Genomic DNA, 23,556 nt, shown 5'->3' on the forward strand with positions numbered 1-23,556 from the left:
ATCTAATACTACATTTACCCTCTAACACTACGTTTATACCATCTAATACTACATTTACCCTCTAACACTACATTTATACCATCTAATACTACATTTACCCTCTAACACTACGTTTATACCATCTAATACTACATTTACCCTCTAACACTACATACTCTAGTACAAGGGACTGCAGATGGAAATTAGCTTTAAGTTAACTGGTGCAATACATCAAATGGAAACATTTATGTTTTATATTGTACATGGTCCCTTTTTAAATAAACTGATAATAATAATGATAATACATTTACCCTCTAATACTACATTTACCGTCTAGTACTACACTTACACCATCTAATACCACAGTTACCCTCTAATATTACATTTATACAATCTAATACTACATTTATACCCTCTAGTACTACATTTGCAGAGTGAATCTGTGTTGATTTAACTAATGGTAATATACTGAAATGTGTATTATTGTCTTTTCTAATGTATGTTTTCTACACTTTGAAGGCTTTTTTCATGCAATTTTATGGTGTTAAAACAACATGAAAAATGGTTAAAGTTTGTATTCCAGGTTGAAACAATAAATCCCAGTAAAATCTACATCCCATTCACTGACATCATATCGAGAATGAAGCTTTTCTCCGTCTTCTGTGGAGCCTCAGCACTTATATTAATGACTCTAATCTAGTTGAAGTGTCTATTATCTGGGAGATGGCAGCGGGTTTGAACTCAGTATTAGCAGATAATAAATATTAAATGACTCCGATCGGACCGGGACACCCCCTTAGCTCAACGATTACCACCCGGATTCTGTGTAAAACATGAATTTCTGTGAATATAACGTAAAATATCTGAGCAGGGATCTGTCAAAACAAACGAGGAGGAGGAGGCGGAGGATGGTTGAATGTGTCAAACAGAAGAAATGATGCAATCTAGTAAGAAATTCGAAGATAAGTTTTTATTATGAATATGGCACCTGTCAGATGGTCAAAACCGGGTTACAGAAAGACAACCATGTGTGTGACATGTTCCTCTGAACGGATGAGAACCTAGCAAACTTAGAAAAGAACAACCGCTATAAAAATGAAGTATGTACATTTTCAGATTTGCAGCATTATTCATGGTAAATGAACTCAAAAAGATGTCTTTCAAAATGATAATAATAATAATAATAATAATAATAATAATAAAGAATAAGCCAGGCACTCAAAGATAGCATCAGTTAGTCATGAGTTTCTCCGCTCTGCCGTGAGGGAGAAGGATTAAAACAAAAAAATAGAAATGTACCATAGTTTTCTCTTTTTTAATATTTTAATTTGTTTGTATTTAGAATTTTATAACACTGTTAACATTGATAATAAGAGATTCCCTCTCTCCCATATTTCGGCTACTTGGCACCAAGTTTCCTCATAAAAGAATCTGTATAATTGTACAAGAAATAGTTAAAAACACAGACACAGTTTCTTCACAGGTAAATGAAGTGATTCTTCAATATTCGTAATTCTTAAACACTATGTATTTTCGACAGCAGCTGTGATTAAGGTTTTTAAGAGTTTTTAAAATCACCAGCAAAGTTTTTCATTTTTCGACATAAAACACAGAAAAAACATTGAAACAGCTTGGACCGGCTGTTTGGTTTTTGTTACATGTGGGTGTATTTCCTGGTTTCGTCTGAGATGTGTTGTCCCGCCCGCCCCCCTCCATACCGCCGCCACAACCATGCCCTCCACAAACATGGCTGTTTGCTAAGCCCTGCCCACGCTTTCTTCACCAAACATGGCCGTTCGTGAAGCCCTGCACCCTCTCTTTACCAAATATGGCAGTTTGTGAAACCCCGCCCCATCTGTTCGCCAGACAATTAAACCCACCCACCTTTTTGCCAAAAATGGCCATTCGTTAAGTCCCACCCCTCGCTCTTTGCCAAATGCGGCCGTCCGTTAAGCCCCGCCCACCCGTGCTTTCACGCGAAAACCGCCAAAAGTAGAAAATCCAGCGGAGCGCAGAAACAAAATGCTCCTGAAGTTTTAACATTCAGTGGATCCAGCGATGGAGCTCCGATCACGTTCCCCATATCGAACACAAAATTTCGTAACCTGGGTTTGTTTTGTTTTTTTTCGTTGCAGTAACAAGACATTGATTGGCCACAGAAAGCACAGACGCCACAGATTGTTTTCCTGATGTGTCAGGGAGATGGGAGGCCTGCTCGGTTTGACAGTACAGACTTTATTCCTCCTTGGGCCTCCGTCTCGTCCCCGCTCGGGCTCGACAGACTAAAAAAACACAAGAACTGCTGGACCGAAAACCAAAAAACAGAACGAAAGAACGCAGGATTGATCGACGACTTACTAAACATGCAGTTCAGTTTTTCCAAAACACCTATAAAAATAGATTTATAGTGCGAAATATTTTTTTCTTCTTTTAGTTTCTTTAGAAATCTTTAAAATCGTTTTTTTATTACGTGTCCTGAAAGACTACTGTGATTTTTTTTTTCTCCCCCTTGAACCACTTGTTTAACTCAGTTTGTCCCGTGAGAGAAGTTTGGAAGTCAACAAGTTTTGGTGGGAACCAATGAAATACACCCAATGCACACAGGAAGCCCCAAGGGACTCTGGGAAAATGTTTCGCGACTGAGGGTTTCGTGGTTGTTCCAGGACTACGTCTAAAATGCTACTTGAGGCTTTTTCCTCGCCATAATTTCACTTCTACATAGAGTAAATATTTATTAGTCATTTAATACTTTGTTTGCAAAGAGCCGGAAACTGCGATTCCCAGAATTCCTTAGTGGCAAAAAACATGGCTCCATAAACCTTTGAGCTAGTTAAAGAATCTTTTCGTCTATGAGAGAAAAGACAGCGAGATAAAGAGGTTTCGTATAAGACTACACAACAGCAAAAAGCAATAGCAGAGAGAGAGAAGGATTTAGAAAGGAAAAGAGAGGTTTTACAAAGACAAAAAGGAAGCAGCGAAAGAAAAGGTGGACTCTACAAAGTTTTTTTTTTTTGTTTTTTTGCAAAGGCCACCAAACACGAAATTCGAACACGAACCTCCACTGGTTTCACTAAGACTGCAGATAGAAGGAGGTACGAGGACGGGACGGACTGAGGAGGCGGGGAGGTCATCTTATTGCGAGATATCGATCATCCCGTTAGACTCCGCCCCTCTCCCATCGAGCACCGCCCCATCCCCGCCCCCCCAACACTAGAGATAGAGCACAGAGAAGACAAAGGACAAAAACAGCTACAGTAGCTCAGTATATACTGCATATAGTCAACACACACAGAGAGAAGTCGCCATGAAAGACTTTTTGACAGCCAGTGACACTAAACACATCGGAAACACGTTTTTACGGCTTAATCACACTGGGTAATAAGGATGATGGGATGGCAAAGACGGGGCTGTCGACTTCAAAAAGATGGACAGTTTTTATACCCTTTTAATTATTATTATTACTTATTCTTTTTTTCCTCTTTTTACCAAAAAAGTAGAAGAAAGAAAAACTTACAAATGAATCACAGTGCTTTTTAAAACACCAAAACTTTTCTTTTTTTGGCAACAGAGGCTGGGGAGGGAAAAAAAACACAACAAACAACAGAGAACAACGACAAAGACAACGTTGTTTTAAAGGAATGTGAATTTTTTTCTCTTCCTCAAAGAAGACTTGTATTCTTTTTTTCTTGTATGTTATTGGATTGATTGTTTGATTGATTGATTGAAAATGCATGTCTTTATTACAATCTCCTTGTTGATATGTGTTTTTTTAATCACAGGGTCCGGCGATGGGATGGAAGAGAGTGGATTGTTTGGGAAAATCTCGTGGAGGTGATTCTGGTTTAGGAAGAAGACGAAGAAGAAGAAGAGGAGGAGGAAAAAACCTAGAAGAAGATGATCAAACAGGAGCCGGTCGAGGTTTTCAACATTCATTTTTCAAGTTAGCAACGCTAGCTAATTAGCCTCAGTCTCACTGAGAATTAAAAGTGATTCATTTAGAAAATACATACAAACAAAAACACCGTAGAGGCTCAAATTCAGCCGACCGTCTCCATGTCGCTGTGCAGAGCACCCCCTGGTGGAGGGTGGAACATGAAGGCGATGCCACTGACTTTGAGTCCGACTTTCCTGAAGGTCAGAAAACAAACTTCAAAATCGTTTCCCCTCCACAAAAGAAGCCAGTCTGTCAACGAGCTGTGGGTTGGTTTGCAGCACCCACATCAGCCAGCTGAATCAGGGTTACTGGACGGTCGGTAGCACCACGAATCTGTAGAAATGTGGATGGGAAGATTAAAGATCAGGTAGTGAAAGATCAGAGGAGATGGGAAGAGATGCAGAGGAGGTTATGTTTGGTGCAAGACCTGTAGGTAAACTCCTGGGATAAACGAGGAAGTAGTAACATTCGATAATTCACAGGTCATTACCCGGCTGAAATTGCTTTTTTGTTTTTCTTCTTAATGCTTGATTCATTAAATCTGAGCTAGAATATTTTATTAAAAAAAGGAAGAAATGAAAGGGAAAAAAACAGCATTAATTCTCTAAACTACTCCCTCAATCGAGAAACGTCCTCAAAAACCTTTTTTCAAAAGATTATCTCTGAGACCTTAGTTGGGTGCAACACAGCCCCTTCCTCCGGTTTAAAAATGTTCTTTTTCAAGCCTTGATCACGTCAAGAAACATTAAGGAGGAACGCCACGTAGAGTTTCAGTCGGTTACAAATCCCTGCACGTCCTCCTTTAAATACACACAATCAGCATCTTCATAAAAACGCAACAGAAACATGTCAAATAATAAAAATTATCCCCGTCAGGCTCCAGCGGAGTCCTTAGGCAATATGAATTCTCTGTAGGCAAAAAAGGAATTCTTTACAATAAAGAATAGTCAGTTTTTTGTTCATTTTTTCGAGAGAAAAACATTGCTGATCGCAAGAAACAGGAGCAAAGAGAAAGACAGAGAGGAGGAGAGGATGAAGAGAGATAAAAGATAGAAAAGAGGGTCATTCATGCCTGTTACACAAGCTCAGTTGCTCAGATTCAAAGTGCTAGAGTACATCTGTCAGTCATCCTGTCCTTTCTCCCCTCTCGGAAACACAGTGCTGCACCGTGTCGGTAAAACAAGTTCATAGGTTCAGTTTTTACTAGTGATTATTCTTTGTTTGGACACAGTTATTGATTCCGGAAACACAGTAATGCGGTCTTGGATGTTTTGCGTTAATCTTCCTTCCTCTCCAGAGTCGTCTGCGTGGTGTGGATCCCGTTGCTGTACACTGGGAACGACAGCGTTGAGAAAAGTCCCTCCGCTGTGGTGAAAACATTGGCCGCCGTTGGCATCTGGCCTCCCAGGGTGCCATTGCCTCCCGTGGCAGCTGGAGATCCGACAAATGGGCCGGCAGCTGCGGCTGCCGACATGTTGAGCCGGTGGACGTGGTGGTACAGCATCTCCATGGGCGTCTTAGGGTCCAGGCCGAATCCTGAGCCGTCGACAAAGTTCATGGCAGCGTTGGGGAGGAGGTTGCCTTGTGCCATGGCCAGAGTGACATCAGCTGGCGCGTACCTGATGGTGCCGGTGGTGTAGACCCGCGGGGCCGTCGTGCTGGTGGAGGCCAGAGCCCCGGTGACCCGGTGCACCAGCGGCAGCACCACGTTACCCGCCTGCAGACGCTGCAGCGCTTCCAGGTCACCGGAGTACAGCAGCGACGAGGAAGTAGTGGACGAGGAGGAGGATGAGCAGGTGGAGGAGGAGGTGGTAGTGGGAGTGCCCTGCTGCTTGTCTCGGGGGGAAGCGGAGAGGGGAGGCGACAGGGGGTCGGCAGAGGAGGCGCTGGAGGGAGGAGCTAAACTGGCAGCGCTGGAAGCCGAGGAAGGGGCTGAGCTCCCGTTGTAGGGAGGCTTCCTCACTCCTCCTGCTCCCCCCTCGGTTCCAGGAGGCGTCAGGACGGAGTCAGGGATGGTGACCTGCAGTGAGCCTCCCTGCGGGGAGGGGAAGGTCTCATGGCTGCCAGGGACGGCCGGCTTGGACGTCATGCTGTACGGAGACTCGTTTCTGGAGATCTCTCTGTTGGGAGGGTAGTTCCAGATGCTGCTGTCGTTGTCAAAGTTGATCGGTTCCGCCATCTCGGTCTTGATCTTACGAACCGAAGACGTTGCACCGGCGCTGTTTGGGGATCCGGAGGCGGTGAGGAGGTGGGCAGAGGAGGTCTGGGATTGGTCGACCAGCGGCGTGGAATCTCCCATCGCTACAGGACTCGGCGTGGTCGAGGACAGACGGAGCCTCCTGCTTCGGGATCCGTCCCACTTCTGCACTTTCCTCCTCTTCCTCCTCTTCTGGAGCTTGTTTCCGGCATTGGCACTGTCACAGTCCTGCATGCCTCTGTCCTCCTCCTCCTCTTCATCCTCATCCTCCTCTTCCTCCTCCTCCGATGAAGACGTCTGAGAGTTGTGCAGCTGAACCTCCTCCCCCTCTCCATAGTGCTCCACTTTAATATGAAGCCCTCCTAGGTTTCCCAGTCCACTGATGGCACCCAGTGCTCCCAGTCCTCCCAGTCCAGTTAACCTTCCCAGCCGGCCTCCTCCTCCACCACCTACTCCTCCACCTCCTCTGGCCTCCTCCACCTCCTCTCCTCCATCTGAAGGCTCCAGACTGTCGTCGCTGTCTTGGCTCTCGGGGTTACTCGAACTGTCTTCTTCTTCCTGACGCTTCATCTCCTGTTCGGAGGAGCTGTGTGGTTGGCCGGGCTGCTGCTGATGTTTGCTGCCGGCCTCTGGATCCTCGTTGTGTTCTGCTTGGTGGCCCGGTTTCCCCTCGGACTTCTCATTGTCTGTTGGGAGGAAAGAGGAAGTTGGTTAAAAGTGCTGAAATAAACCAGTTAAACAAGAATCTAAGAATTGTCGAGGCTTGGACTATGTGGACCCAAACTCAACTCATGGAAAGACATTGGCAGAACAAGATATTTTTATTTTTATTATCCCTTATTAATCCCACGAGGGGAAATTCTGATTTTCGCATATCTCCCCAATTGGGGGAGTCAGAGCGATGGGTCAGCCGCGGTACAGCACCCCTGGAGCAGGAAGGGTTAAGGGCCTTGCTCAAGGGCCCAACAGTGGCCACATCAGGGCTTGGACCTCTGACCTTCTGATCAGTAGTCCAGAGACCGTTGCCCCAGATATTAATCAGTGATCTTTACAGTTGTCGGTAGGTATACTCTAGAATGTTCTACATAGGAAGTTCTCCTTCTTGCTTCCAGTCTTCCAGACTTTAAACCAGCCTCGGCATTAAAAAAGCGTCTGTATTATAAGGATTTGCTGTTTTTTTCACGTCTCACTGTCATATTTTTCACTAGTTTGTATGTTTTTATTGCATCAGATTAACTGTAATTAGTGACTTTAAAAATTAAATAAAGATTATGTGTATTTTTTATATTTTTTAGTGCTGAATGAAAGATATTTACATGTCCAAAAAATTCCAGATTTACCTATAATATATATATAAAACAATAAATCTGTTATTATACAAGATACCTCTCATTTAATAAACAAATCTATGGAAAATTACAGAACTAATTTAGTTTGTTCTGTCATTTGTTAATATATTTACCATGTTTAACTGGAATTTAAGAGTTTCTCCATTAAATATGAGGGAAATATTTGTATTTTAATAGTCTATTTATGTAAAATAATAAGAATTTTGGAATCTTCTGTCCATTCTGTGTATTTGAATGCCTGTGCACAGTGGCTCAGGTGTTCGTTTTTGCCGACAGGTTTTCCACGTGTTGTGTTTCCTGCCGCTGTGTGTTGGGTATCTGTGGCTGCTGCTGTTCAGGCATGTTGGCGCTGTCCGGCCCATTACACTCCCAACACACACCCAGAGCGACGGCTGCCAGAACACGCTGAGGCCAGCAGCTGGCAGCGACACGCTCCCCGACGGCCGCACAAATGTCAACTCAATCGCTGTGTCTGGAGGGGAAACCTGCTATCTCCATTAGCTGCTCTGTCCAAGCAAAACAGATTTATTCTCAGGCTGGGAGTCAAAAACGGACCCGAGTTTCCCCAGGAAGGGACCACAAATCACACATATCAGTGTTCGTCAGGAGGGAGAGACCATAAAATATCTATAGAATCTATAAAAAAAATATCCCACCTGACCTCCTCTGAATCATAAGATTTACTTTATGGACGATATCTTCAGCATATTTAATGAAGCTACCTTCAGACTGTGTACATTTCCAGAGTTCCAGGTCCTTGAAGTACATAGAGGTGGGTCAAAGATATTAATTAGTGATCCTAACAGTTGTCGGTAGGTCTACTCTAGAACTTTCTGCAGATGTCGGTAGGTCTACTCTAGAACTTTCTCCAATTGTCGGTAGGTCTACTCTAGAACTTTCTCCAACTGTCGGTAGGTCTACTCTAGAACTTTCTCCAGATGTCGGTAGGTCTACTCTAGAACTTTCTCCAGTTGTCAGTAGGTCTACTCTAGAACTTTCTCCAATTGTCGGTAGGTCTACTCTAGAACTTTCTCCAGTTGTCGGTAGGTCTACTGTGGAACTTTCTCCAGTTGTTGGTAGGTCTACTCTAGAATTTTCTCCAGGAGACGTTCTCCTTTCTTGCTTCCAGTCTTTAAGTTTTGGCTCACTTAGAACATTTCAGGTCCCTGAAGTCCATAGACGTGGGTCCAGATTTATCATTTCTGAACCTCACAACTTCATCAGTCCAGCAGATAAACACCTTAGTTTAGAGATTCAGGGAGACGAGGACAAAACAGCGAATACAGTTGGAAATTCAAGGGTTCAAGAAATGTTCTATTTGGCAAAAATGACTTGAAAATCTGTTCAAAATGAGTGAAATCTGACCAAAATGATTCAAAAATGTTCCAAAATGATTTATAAATCAATCCATAACTCAAAAATTGTCCAGAATTACTCAAAAATTGTCTAAAATTACCTAAAATTTCACCAAAATTGCTCAAAATTCATCAAAAAATATTTTAAAACCTGTCCAAAATGACCTAACCTTTGTCCAGAACAACTGAAATTTCACCAAATTGACTCAAAATGTTCTGAAATGACTGTAAATTTATCTGAGATTCTTGAAAACTGTCCAGTTGCTATGATGCTACTACCACCATGCTTCACGTCATGACACTGCCACCACCATGCTTCCTATCATGATGCTACCTCCACTGTGCTTCATATCATGATGCTACCTCCACCGTGCTTCATATCATGATGCTGCCACCACCATGCTTCACATCATGATGCTGCCACCACCGTGCTTCACATTAGGATGCTGCCACCACCGTGCTTCACAGTGTCTATGGTGTATTTGTGATGCTATTTTATGTCTGTCAAACATGACATCTAGTCTAACGGACAAAAAGCTCCATTTTAATCTCATCAGACCAGAGAATCTTCTTCTGTTTTCTGATAATTCACCAGAGAAAACTATAAAAAGTGCATTCTGGGTAAACTTTAAGGCTCATATCAGCAAAACAAATTCTAGAAAATGAAAGGATCATTTTATCTATATCTGATGCCAGAATCATCACTCTGTGGTAAAATAACCTTTCAGATATTTGAATTTCCTTACATTGGTAACTTCAGATAATATTATTGAAAGGGTTTGTTTTGGCGTGTAGTTAAAGCGTGAATCTGTTGGATTTAGTTTGCTCGTCCCTCCATGTTTTCTGCTCGTCCAGTCGGTCTCCCTACAGCAGGGTTTTCCAGTTCGCTCCTATCGTCACGGTAAATCTTTAACAACACAAAGCTCAGATTTATTTAGTGTTTTTGTGCTTGCTGTGGTTTTTACTGAACCTACAGGAGGTGGATTTAATGGAGACAGTTCAGCAGCAGGTTTGTGTAAATCTTCATTGTAGTTAAATGTGTTGTTTAGGTTGTCGAATAAGAGACATAAAAATATTCAAACTAAACCATCTGATGAAGTGTTTCCTGGTGCAGCAGGTTGTTCTTGTGAGATTTTTTGGCATAGATTGGTGAAATAAACATGTTTATTTCTGCTAAATCTGACCTAAGAGATGCGTTCATGTCATCTCTAAACAAACCAAACTGTATTAACCCTCCTGCTGTCTTCATTTATGGGCACCAAAATATTGTTTCCTTGTCTGAAAAAAATCCAAAAAATCAGCAAAAAAATTCCCAAAATTTCAGAAAATTTGCAAAACCTTCAGGAAGAAAATTCTGATAATTCCTTAAAAGTTTCCCTTAAAAGTTTTATTTTGAAAAAATACCCCAAATTTGGCAAAGTTTTTGTAAATATTTTCAAAAAATGAGTAAAAATCTTCCAAAAAAATCCTAAAAATATCTAAAGTGATTCCATATATATCAGTAAAATTTCTGATATTTTCTTTAAGAATATTCAGAAAAAAATCAACCAAAATCCAGCGAAATTCACTGGATTTTGGTTGATTTTTATGTGAATGTTCTTAAGAAACATTTTTAACATTTCTTTTTTCCCACTAAACAATGTTCAAAGATTTCCTAAAAGTGTTGAAAATGTGGACATCAGAACTTTAACTGTGAAAATATACTTTTTTTCCCACATTTTCAAACTTTAAAATGGGTCAATTTGACCCACAGGACGACACAAGGGTTAATATTCTTTGCAGTAAATATCTGAAACCATCTACTGAGGTGTTTCATGGTGCAGCAAGTTGTTCTGGTTTAACTGCTGGAGCTTCATCACTGCAGGAATAAAAGCAGCTTTTCCTCCGTTTGTTTTTATGCTCCTGCTCAGTTCCTCTCTGGCTCTGCTAGATTACACCCCGACAGGTCGGAGGTCAGATATCTCATTTTAGAATTCGCCGCTGTAGAGCTCCTCGTGCCACTTGGAGCCAAAGCCGGACACCTCCTGCAGCAGCCGGCCAGGATGTGTCCTCCAGTGACCAGGATGTGTCCTCCAGTGACCAGGATGTGTCCTCCAGTGACCAGAATGTGTCCTCCAGTGACCAGAATGTGTCCTCCAGTGACCAGGATCTGTCCTCCAGTGACCTGGATCTGTTCTCCAGTGACCAGGATCTGTCCTCCAGTGACCTGGATCTGTTCTCCAGTGACCTGGACCTGTCCTTCAGTGACCAGGATGTGTCCTCCTGTGACCAGGATCTGTCCTCCAGTGACCAGGATCTGTCCTCCAGTGACCAGGATCTGTTCTTCAGTGACCTGGATTTGTCCTCCAGTGACCAGGATATGTCTTCCAGTGACCAGAATGTGGACTCCAGTGACCAGGATGTGTCCTCCAGTGACCAGAATGTGTCCTCCTGTGACCTGGATCTGTTCTCCAGTGACCTGGATCTGTTCTCCAGTGACCAGGATCTGTCCTCCAGTGACCAGGATCTGTCCTCCAGTGACCTGGATCTGTTCTCCAGTGACCTGGACCTGTCCTCCAGTGACCAGGATGTGTCCTCCTGTGACCAGGATCTGTCCTCCAGTGACCAGGATCTGTCCTCCAGTGACGAGGATCTGTTCTTCAGTGACCTGGATCTGTCCTCCAGTGACCAGGATCTGTCTTCCAGTGACCAGGATGTGGACTCCAGTGACCAGGATGTGTCCTCCAGTGACCAGGATCTGTCCTCCAGTGACCAGGATCTGTCCTCCAGTGACCAGGATCTGTCCTCCAGTGACCTGGATCTGTTCTCCAGTGACCAGGATCTGTTCTCCAGTGACCTGGATCTGTCCTCCAGTGACCAGAATGTGTCCTCCTGTGACCTGGATCTGTTCTCCAGTGACCTGGATCTGTTCTCCAGTGACCAGGATCTGTCCTCCAGTGACCAGGATCTGTTCTCCAGTGACCAGGATGTGTCCTCCAGTGACCAGGATCTGTCCGCCAGTGACCAGAATGTGTCCTCCAGTGACCTGGATCTGTTCTCCAGTGCCCTGGATCTGTCCTCCAGTGACCTGGATCTGTTCTCCAGTGACCTGGATCTGTCCTCCAGTGACCAGGATGTGTCCTCCAGTGACCTGGATCTGTTCTCCAGTGACCTGGATCTGTCCTCCAGTGACCACAATGTGTCCTCCAGTGACCTGGATCTGTTCTCCAGTGACCAGGATCTGTCCTCCAGTGAGCAGGATCTGTCCTCCAGTGACCAGGATCTGTCCTCCAGCTAGAAGAACAGCTGGCAGACACCTCATAGAGGAAACACAGGCGGGAGCAGCTGATAACATTCTGCTCTAGGTGGAGCTTTGTCTCCTTCAGAAACGTAGAAATGATGTTTTTTGATGTTTGATTTATCTGTCAGCAGGGACAGGATCACGTCAGGTTATCGTCCTGTTCTGGTGTCCAGAGGAATTATTATTTATTGTACATATCTACAACATGTGCAGGTATTTTTCTACTTTACATAAAAACCAGTACACAGTTAATACTTCGGTCAATATTTCCATTTATATAGAAATCTGTGCAAAACTACCAACATGTGAAGAATGTTACTCATATTTATGTCTATCTATCTGGTTTATTCTAGATATTTATTTTGTACTTCATTTTTAATGTTTGTACTATCTCTGCTAACATTTGCACAAAGAATTAATTTTTAACTATTTTAATTTTATTCTATTTTTACTTTTATATTATTTTGATTCTATTCTATTCGATTCTATTTTTATTTTATTCTATTTTATTTCATTTCACTTTTATTTTATGTTATTCTACTTTATTTTAGTTTTAATTCATTCTATTAATTTCAAATTTTAATTTAATTAAATCTTATTTAATATTTTATCTTTTATTAGCTTTTATTTTATTTTTATTATATTTTATTTTGTTTTATATTTATATGGATATCTTATTTTCTACTTCATTTCTTAAATGTTTTCACTATCTGCTAACATTTAAGAATTAATTTTTTAAAATTATTTTTACTTTATTCTATTTTATTTTAAATTTATTTCATTCCATTCTAGTTTATTTTATTTTTATTTTATTTTATAATTCTATGATCTAATATATTTCTTTTATTCCATTTTATTTCATTTTATTTTATTTGTTATTTCAGGGAAATCGCAAAATACGAATGTCATTACCTCCTCTTTTTCTGTCATTTGTTAATATATTTACCGAGTTAAACTTTAATTTAGATGTTTTCTTCATTAAATATGAAGGAAATATTTGTATTTTAACAGATTATTCATGTAAAATAATAATGATAATAATAATAATAATAATAATAATAATAATAATAATAATAATAATAATAATAATACTTGTAAAAAAACTGAATCTTTATCCACAGTTACAGGTTTTAATGTTTTTTTAAAGAAATTTAAGTCCACAGCTTATTTTGTAATCTTATCCATATTTTTGTGTATTTATTTGTAAAATTACAGATTTTAGTCTATTATTTCCTTTGTAGTGAACTATATCCACTTTATACCAGCTTCAGCATTAAAAAAGCATCTGTATTGTTAATATTTGCTGTTTTTTCATGTCTCACTGTCGTATTTTTCACCTTTTGTGTTTTTTTGTACAAAGATGAACCAGATGAAATGTAATTAGTGATTTTATAAAATAAAATATAAAAACACTGAAAGCATAAATTCTTTGGAACAAAACCACATTATAAATTACAGAATTTATCCTAAAAACCTGCCTGTTACGGACGTTAAATCTCCTCCTGCTATACTATTGTGATGAACTACTGTGAATATTTTCATTATTTCCCAGCGTACTTGGTTCTGATGGATGAATTCTGGCTGCAGCTCTGATCTGGCGTCACTGAATCTTTGGCCTCATCTGTTTTTCTGTTGGGTTTTTGGGTTCCTTTCTGTTTTGAGCTTTGTGGGTTTTTCTTTCTCGAGGTGTTTCTGTGGAGTTTGCAGGTATTTTGTGGTATTTTGTGGTGTTTTCTGGTGTTTCGTGGCATCATGCAGCTCCGCCGTATTTTATCTTTTTGTCATTTGGCGGCCGTTCGCGGCTGCCAGCAGCTTTCATCCCTGCAGCTGTTGGATTCGTGACCGTTCGGCCTGGCAGAGACTCTCTGGCACCAAATATTCAAGAGGAATAACACAGATTTACACGTTCTGTAGTGTTTGGATGAGCTGGAAGAATTGTGACTGTGACACAAAAAGCAGCTTTAAAAAAAGAGCATATTTAAATCAATGATGCTTCAATTAGATAAAAATACCAGCAGAAGCAACATTTAATAATGAAAAGTTTTCAAAGAGACACAAATTCACCACAGAAAGATGCAAAAATAGCTCCAAAACATGAAATTATCAGCATGAAAAGATGCTAAATCTTTACTAAAGGTGGCAAAATTAACCTAAAAAGAAAAAAATCGTGCTAAATCACTTCCAAAAATCTCCAAATCGCTACCAAAAGAGATGAAATCACCATAAAATCAGTACAAAAACATCAAATATCACAATAAGAAGATGCTAAATGTCAACTAAAAGAGGCAAAATGACCACAAAAAACAAAAATCGTGACAAAATGATGTGAAATCACCAGACAAAGATGCCAAATAGCCCCCATAAATCTCCAAATTACCACAAAAATACACAAAATCAACATAAAAAGATGCAAAATTAGCACAAAAACATGAAAAATCACAGTGAAAAGATGCTAAATCTCAACTAAAAGAGGCAAAATTACCCCAACAAGACAAAAATCCTGACAAGATGTGAAATCATGACAAAAAAGGGCTAAACCATATGCAAAAATCTCCAAATCAATACAAAAAGATGAAATCACCATAAAAAGATGCAAAATTAGCACAGAAAAAATGAAATATCACCATGAAAAGGGACTAAATATCTACTAAAAGAGGCAGAATTACCACAAAAAAACAAAAATTGTAACAAAAAATCTGAAATCACAACAGAAACCCACAAAATTCCCACCAAGAGACCTAAAATCTCCAAAAGTGAAGCTAAATCATTACAAAAACACAATAAAAAGATGTGAAATTAGCACAAAAACATGAAAAATCAGCACAAAAAGATGATAAATCTCTACTAAAAGAAGGAAAATTACCACAAAAAGACAAAAATCGTGCCAAAAAGATGTGAAATCACAACAAAAATAAGATAATCCACTCCCAAAAATCTCCAAATCACTACAAAAAAACCTAAATCACTACTAAAACTGGTAAAAGTAGCACAAAAACATGAAAATTCACCATGAAAAGATGCTAAATCTCTACGAAAAGAGGCAGAATTACCACAAAAGGACAAAAATTGTAATAAAAAGATGCAAAATCACCACAAACACACAAAATTCCCACCAAGAGACCTAAAATCTCCAAAACTGATGCTAAATCATTACAAAAACATGCAAAATTACCACAAAAACATGAAAAATCACCTTGAAAAGATGCTAAATATCTACTAAAAGAGGAAAAATTACAGAAAAAAGATAAAAATCATGACAAAAAACGAGCTGAATAGCCCCAAACAGCTTCAGTCTGGATGTGAAAACACTAGAAAACAACGATATTCTGCTCAGAGCTCGTGTTTCTCTTCTCCTTCTGTCTTTCCCCGATTTATTCCAGCTGCTCGTCTTTATTTTTTTTTTCACCCACCTGAGTTTTCTTTGGACTCGGACTCGGAGTCGGAGGTCTCTGACGACTCGGAGGTTTTCTCTGGCAGGCTTGGCAGCTGAGCGATGTCCATGGGAGTGTCTTTATACTCCGGATTACTGAAGAGATGCAGAGAAAACAGGAGTTCAGTCTCATATCAGCTTATTATTATTATTATTAACTTATGAACAAATATGAACCAGAATCCTGATTAAAAGGTGAAAACATAAAGCTAAATATTATATTCATGATTCATCAATTTATAATTTACTGCAAACTTTACAGAAACAAAACAAATTTTATTCATTTTCTTCACAATAATAATCAACAGTTAAACCGACGGTTTCCATGGTGTAAGGAGACGGTTGCCGTGGTGTATAGAGACGGTTGCCGGGGTGTAAGGAGACGGTTGCCGTGGTGTAAGGAGACGGTTGCCGTGGTGTAAGGAGACGGTTGCCGTGGTGTATAGAGACGGTTGCCATGGTGTATAGAGACGGTTGCCGTGGTGTAAGGAGACGGTTGCCGTGGTGTAAGGAGACTGTTGCCATGGTGTATAGAGACGGTTGCTGTGGTGTATAGAGACGGTTGCCATGGTGTATAGAGACGGTTGCCGTGGTGTATAGAGACGGTTGCCGTGATGTAAGAAGACGGTTGCCGTGGTGTATAGAGACGGTTGCCGTGGTGTAAGGAGACGGTTGCCATGGTGTATAGAGACGGTTGCCGTGGTGTATAGAGACGGTTGCTGTGGTGTAAGGAGACGGTTGCCGTGGTGTATAGAGACGGTTGCTGTGGTGTAAGGAGACGGTTGCCGTGGTGTATAGAGACGGTTGCTGTGGTGTAAGGAGACGGTTGCCATGGTGTATAGAGACGGTTGCTGTGGTGTAAGGAGACGGTTGCCGTGGCGACCCCTGACCTGAGGACGTAGTTGACCCAGATGATGTTCTTCTCGCTGGCGTTCTTGGCGTTGATGGCGATGGTGGCACTGGACTGGATCCAGATGTAGCCGCCGTTCTTCTGGATCCAGCGGTAGTACTTAGTCACACACTGACCTTTGTTCATCACTGGCACACACACACACACACAGAGAGAAGGTTAGCCTGTGTTGATATTGCTGGTATTTTTGGTATTTTATTTGATGTTTGTGTCAAACTTTCAGACTTCGTTCATCACAGACAGGAAACGAAGGACGGATCATCAGTTGGAAGAGAGCTGCAGCCGCCATTCATCACAACACACACACACACATTTACAGACAGGACAAACACACACACACACACACACACACACACACACACACACACACACACACACACACACACACACACACACACACACACACACACACACACACTGTGTCCTGTCTGTAAATGTGTCTTCATTAATCTCCAGCAGGTTTAAAGCAACAGACTAATACTGGACATCATTTCCCAGAATGCAGTTTGACCACAACATTTCATCAGAACAACGTTCCTGTAAAATCACAGTAAAATCCTCACAGCTTTGGTCGACACTGTGTTTTTAATCCATTTTTAAATTAAGAAAGAAATCTTTGTTACTTCAATAAACACAGAAACAAAAAAAATCTGTATTATTATAAAGTTTTTACTGTGACACAAAAAGCAGCTTTAAAAAAAGAACTCAGTGATGCCTAAATTAGATAAAAATGGCAGCAGAAGAAACATTTAATAATGAAAAGTTTCCAAAGAGACACAAATTCACCACAAAAAGATAGAAAATTGGCAGAAGAACATGAAAAATCGTCATTAAAAGATGATAAATCTCTACTAAAAGAGGGAAAATTACCACAAAAAGACAAAAAAAAAGTGCTCCACAGCCTCAACAATCTCCAAATCATGACAAAACACACAGATTCTTTGTGTCTGTAGGGACCTATAAGAGTGTAGAACCTGTTAGAAATAAACTGACTCTGGATCAGTTTAGTTTAAACTGACAGAATAAGCTGACTCTGGATCAGATCCAGGAGGAGAAACTGTTTACATCAGATTCACATCACATGACCTTGAGGGTGACCTTCCGTTGTTAGACACACAAATACACACAGACTGGAACTACACAACCACGACACACACTAATACACAACCATGACACTCTCTCTCTTTGTGGTTGTTTTAAATCAGAACTAGAAGTTTTATTGTCAACAAAAACAATTTAAACCAGTAAAATAGTGACATAAATCTGAGACATTCATCCAGTTCTGCAGCTCTGACTACCGGTTCAGGTAAACACCTGGTTTACAGACAACCTGGTTATACCTACTAACCTGGTAGCGTAGACAGAACTACTACTGTATTATAAAAATACCCAAAACCACCATAAAAAAATGAAAAATTAGCACAAAAACATGAAAAATTACCATGAAAGATGCTAAATCTCTATGAAAAGAGGCAAAATTACCACAAAAAGACAAAAATCTTGACAAAAACATAATAAATAGCCCCCGAAAAATCTCCAGATCACTACAACAAGACACAAAGTCACCATACAAAGATGTGAAATTAGGTTAGTAGTAAAAACCAGCTTAAACCTCCGATAGGCCTCTAGAGTAGAATAAAGACTCCACAGAGGACCCGTCCTGTTGTTTACCTGCTGAAAGGTAGAGTAGACCGAACCAGGTAGAAAGAACTAGGTAGAGGAGATAGAACCAGGTAGAGTAGATAGAACCAGGTCGAGTAGCTAGAACCAGGTAGAGTAGATAGAACCAGGTAGAGTAGACAGAACCAGGTAGAAAGAACTAGGTAGAGTAGATAGAACCAGGTAGAGTAGACAGAACCAGGTAGAAAGAACTAGGTAGAGTAGATAGAACCAGGTAGAGTAGATAGAACCAGGTAGAAAGAACTAGGTAGAGGAGATAGAACCAGGTAGAGTAGATAGAACCAGGTAGAGTAGACAGAACCAGGTAGAAAGAACTAGGTAGAGTCGACAGAACCAGGTAGAGTAGACAGAACCAGGTAGAGTAGATAGAGCCAGGTAGAGTAGACAGAACCAGGTAGACAACCAGGTAGAGTAGACAGAACCAGGTAGAGTAGATAGAACCAGTTAGAGTAGAAGGAACCAGGTAGACAGAACCAGGTAGAGTAGATAGAACCAGGTAGAGTAGATAGAACCAGGAAGAGTAGATAGAATCAGGTAGCTAGAACCAGGTAGAGTAGATAGAACCAGGTAGAATAGATAGAATCAGGTAGATAGAACCAGGTAGCGTAGCTAGAACCAGGTAGAGTAGACAGAACCAGGTAGAGTAGACAGAACCAGGTAAACAGAACCAGGTAAACAGAACCAGGTAGAGTTAACAGAACCAGGTAGAGTAGACAGAACCAGGAAGAGTGGACAGAACCAGGTAGAGTAGATAGAACCAGGTAGCTAGAACCAGGTAGAGTAGACAGAACAAGGTAGAGTAGATAGAACCAGGTAGAGTAGAAAGAACCAGGTCCAGTAGATAGAACCAGGTAGAGTAGACAGAACCAGGTAGAGTAGACAGAACCAGGTAGAGTAGATAGAACCAGGTAGAGTAGACAGAACCAGGTAGAAAGAACCAGGTAGAGTAGACAGAACCAGGTAGAGTAGATAGAATCAGGTAGAGTAGATCGAACCAGGTAGACAGAACGAGGTAGAGTAGATAGAACCAGGTAGAGTAGACATAACCAGGTAGAGTAGACAGAACCAGGTAGAGTAGATAGAATCAGGTAGCTAGAACCAGGTAGAGTAGACAGAACCAGATAGAGTAGATAGAACCAGGGAGAGTGGACAGAACCAGGTAGACAGAACCAGGTAGAGTAGATAGAATCAGGTAGCCAGAACCAGGTAGAATAGACAGAACCAGGTAGAGTAGATAGAACCAGGTAGAGCAGATAGAACCAGGTAGAGCAGACAGAACAAGGTAGAGCAGACAGAACCAGGTAGAGTAGATAGAACCAGGTAGAGAAGACAGAACCAGGTAGAGTAGACAGAATCAGGTAGACAGAACCAGGTAGAGTAGATAGAACCAGGTAGAGTAGACGGAACCAGGTAGAGTAGAGAGTACCAGGTAGAGTAGATGGAACCAAGTAGAGTAGATATAACCAGGTAAACAGAACCAGGTAGAGTAGACAGAACCAGGTAGAGTAGATAGAACCAGGTAGCTAGAACCAGGTAGAGTAGATAGAACCAGGAAAAGTAGATAGAACCAGGTAGATAGAACCACGTAGAGTAGATAGAACCACATACAGTAAATAGAACCAGGTATAGTAGATAGAAACAGGTATAGTAGATAGAACCAGGTAGCCAGAACAAGGCAGAGTAGACAGAACCAGGTAGAGTAGATAGAACCAGGTAGAGTAGATAGAACCAGGTAGAGTAGACAGAACCAGGTAGACAGAAACAGGTAGAGAAGATAGAACCAGGTAGAGTAGACAGAACCAGGTAGAGTAGATAGAACCAGGTAGAGTAGATAGAACCAGGTAAACAGAACCAGGTAGAGTAGACAGAACCAGGTAGAATAGATAGAACCAGGTAGCTAGAACCAGGTAGAGTAGACAGAACCAGGTAGAGTAGATAGAACCAGGTAGAGTAGGTAGAACCAGGTAGACAGAACCAGGTAGAGAAGACAGAACCAGGTAGAGTAGATAGAACCAGGTAGAGCAGTTAGGACCAGGTAGAGCAGACAGAACCAGGCAGAGTAGATAGAATCAGGTAGCTAGAACCAGGTAGAGCAGACAGAATCAGGTAGAGTAGATAGAACCAGGTAGGGTAGACAGAACCAGGTAGAGTAGACAGAACCAGGTAGAGTAGGCAGAACCAGGTTGAGCAGATAGAACCAGGTAGAGTAGACAGAACCAGGTAGAGTAGATAGAACCAGGTAGAGTAGATAGAACCAGGTAAAGTAGATAGAACCAGGTAGAGTAGATAGAACCAGGTAGACAGAACCAGGTAGAGTAGACAGAACCAGGTAGAGTAGATAGAATCAGGTAGAGTAGATCGAACGAGGTAGATAGAACCAGGTAGAGTAGACAGAACCAGGTAGACAGAACCAGGTAGAGTAGACAGAACCAGGTAGACAGAACCAGGTAGAGTAGATAGAACGAGGTAGATAGAACCAGGTAGAGTAGACAGAACCAGGTAGACAGAACCAGGTAGAGTAGATAGAACCAGGTAGTGTAGATAGAACCATGTAGATAGAACCACGTAGAGTAGATAGAACCACATACCGTAGATAGAACCAGGTATAGTAGATAGAACCAGGTAGCCAGAACCAGGCAGAGTAGACAGAACCAGGTAGAGTAGATAGAACCAGGTAGATAGAACCACGTAGAGTAGATAGAACCAGGTAGAGGAGACAGAACCAGGTATAGTAAATAGAATCAGGTAGCTAGAACCAGGTAGAGTAGACGGAACCAGGTATAGTAGATAGAATCAGGTAGCTAGAACCAGGTAGAGTAGATAAAACCAGGTAGAGTAGATAGAATCAGGTAGCTAGAACCAGGTAGAGTAGACAGAACCAGGTAGAGTAGATAGAACCAGGTAGAGTAGATAGAACCAGGTAGAGTAGATAGAACCAGGTAGACAGAACCAGGTAGAGTAGACAGAACCAGGTAGAGTAGATAGAATCAGGTAGCTAGAACCAGGTAGAGTAGACAGAACCAGGTAGAGTAGACAGAACCAGGTAGAGTAGATAGAACCAGGTAGACAGAACCAGGTAGAGTAGAAAGAACCAGGTAGAGTAGATAGAACCAGGTAGATAGAACCATGTAGAGTAGATAGAACCGCATACCGTAGATAGAGCCAGGTATAGTAGATAGAACCAGGTATAGTAGATAGAACCAGGTAGCCAGAACCAGGCAGCGTAGACAGAAACAGGTAGAGTAGATAGAACCAGGTAGATAGAACCACGTAGAGTAGATAGAACCAGGTAGAGTAGACAGAACCAGGTATAGTAGATAGAATCAGGTAGCTAGAACCAGGTAGAGTAGACAGAACCAGGTAGAGTAGATAGAATCAGGTAGCTAGAACCAGGTAGAGTAGACAGAACCAGGGAGAGTAGATAGAACCAGGTAGAGTAGATAGAACCAGGTAGAGTAGACAGAACCAGGTAGAGTAGATAGAACCAGGTAGAGTAGACAGAACCAGGTAGACAGAACCAGGTAGAGTAGACAGAACCAGGTACAGTAGATAGAATCAGGTAGCTAGAACCAGGTAGAGTAGACAGAAGCAGGTAGACTAGATAGAACCAGGTAGAGTAGATAGAATCAGGTAGCTAGAACCGAGTAGACAGAACCAGGTACAGTAGATAGAACCAGGTAGAGTAGACAGAACCAGGTAGAGTAGATAGAACCAGGTAGAGTAGACAGAACCAGGTAGACAGAACCAGGTAGAGTAGATAGAACCAGGTAGAGTAGATAGAATCAGGTAGCTAGAACCAGGTAGAGTAGACAGAACCAGGTAGAGTAGATAGAACCAGGTAGAGTAGACAGAACCAGGTATAGTAAATAGAATCAGGTAGCTAGAACCAGGTAGAGTAGACGGAACCAGGTATAGTAGATAGAATCAGGTAGCTAGAACCAGGTAGAGTAGATAAAACCAGGTAGAGTAGATAGAATCAGGTAGAGTAGATAGAACCAGGTAGACAGAACCAGGTAGAGTAGACAGAACCAGGTAGAGTAGATAGAATCAGGTAGCTAGAACCAGGTAGAGTAGACAGAACCAGGTAGAGTAGACAGAACCAGGTAGAGTAGATAGAACCAGGTAGACAGAACCAGGTAGAGTAGAAAGAACCAGGTAGAGTAGATAGAACCAGGTAGATAGAACCATGTAGAGTAGATAGAACCGCATACCGTAGATAGAGCCAGGTATAGTAGATAGAACCAGGTATAGTAGATAGAACCAGGTAGCCAGAACCAGGCAGCGTAGACAGAAACAGGTAGAGTAGATAGAACCAGGTAGATAGAACCACGTAGAGTAGATAGAACCAGGTAGAGTAGACAGAACCAGGTATAGTAGATAGAATCAGGTAGCTAGAACCAGGTAGAGTAGACAGAACCAGGTATAGTAGATAGAATCAGGTAGCTAGAACCAGGTAGAGTAGACAGAACCAGGTAGAGTAGATAGAATCAGGTAGCTAGAACCAGGTAGAGTAGACAGAACCAGGGAGAGTAGATAGAACCAGGTAGAGTAGATAGAACCAGGTAGAGTAGACAGAACCAGGTAGACAGAACCAGGTAGAGTAGACAGAACCAGGTACAGTAGATAGAATCAGGTAGCTAGAACCAGGTAGAGTAGACAGAAGCAGGTAGAGTAGATAGAACCAGGTAGAGTAGATAGAATCAGGTAGCTAGAACCGAGTAGACAGAACCAGGTACAGTAGATAGAACCAGGTAGAGTAGACAGAACCAGGTAGAGTAGATAGAACCAGGTAGAGTAGACAGAACCAGGTAGACAGAACCAGGTAGAGTAGATAGAACCAGGTAGAGTAGATAGAATCAGGTAGCTAGAACCAGGTAGAGTAGACAGAACCAGGTAGAGTAGACAGAACCAGGTAGAGTAGATAGAACCAGGTAGACAGAACCAGGTAGAGTAGATAGAACCTGGTATAGTAGATATATAGATAGAACCAGTTATAGTAGATGTGTAGATAGAACCAGGTACTATGGGGCCCTCTAGAGCACAATAAAGAATCGACAGAGGACTCGTCTGGTCGTCCCGGTGAAGCCGATCGGACACTAATGAAGGAGGAGGAGGCGGCGCTGGAGGCTCGCCTGAGGCTGCAGCAGATTAAAGGAGTCCTATTCCCTTTAAACCTCCTCCTCCTCTTCCTCTCTTTCATTCACTGTCACTCTGATCCTTCTGTCTACCTTCACTTCACCTCGTTTAGCCCAACCGCTGCCTTAACGAGGAGATCATCCACAGCTTCTGCCTGGATTTATTACAGAAGATCAGCTTCTGTAAATGTTGAAGTTCATTGAAGTCTTTTAATCCTTTCTATATCTGAATTTAACCTGGTTACCATCAGCTGAGATACAGATAAACCTGCTGCTTTCTGGGTTTATTCTTTTATTTTTATTATAT

The 23,556-nt window shown here is 41.5% G+C and overlaps 1 protein-coding gene across 1 annotated transcript in view; it reads right to left on the reverse strand.

Annotated features, from left to right (window-relative positions):
• Positions 1-927: 927 nt before the first annotated feature.
• The window catches only part of LOC111587344 (neuronal PAS domain-containing protein 3), a 186,562-nt gene continuing 163,933 nt past the window's right edge, over positions 928-23,556 (reverse strand). Inside the window, exons 7-9 of the mRNA XM_055006220.1 lie at positions 16,415-16,562; positions 15,505-15,620; positions 928-6,796 (exon numbers count right to left, since the gene is read on the reverse strand). Of these exons, the coding sequence (XP_054862195.1) occupies positions 5,190-6,796; positions 15,505-15,620; positions 16,415-16,562 (1,871 nt within the window). The 3' untranslated portion in view covers positions 928-5,189. The remainder of the gene's footprint in view (positions 6,797-15,504; positions 15,621-16,414; positions 16,563-23,556) is intronic.

This window comes from Amphiprion ocellaris, chromosome 20 (genome assembly GCF_022539595.1).
Source record: "Amphiprion ocellaris isolate individual 3 ecotype Okinawa chromosome 20, ASM2253959v1, whole genome shotgun sequence".
NCBI classification, from domain to species: domain Eukaryota; kingdom Metazoa; phylum Chordata; class Actinopteri; family Pomacentridae; genus Amphiprion; species Amphiprion ocellaris.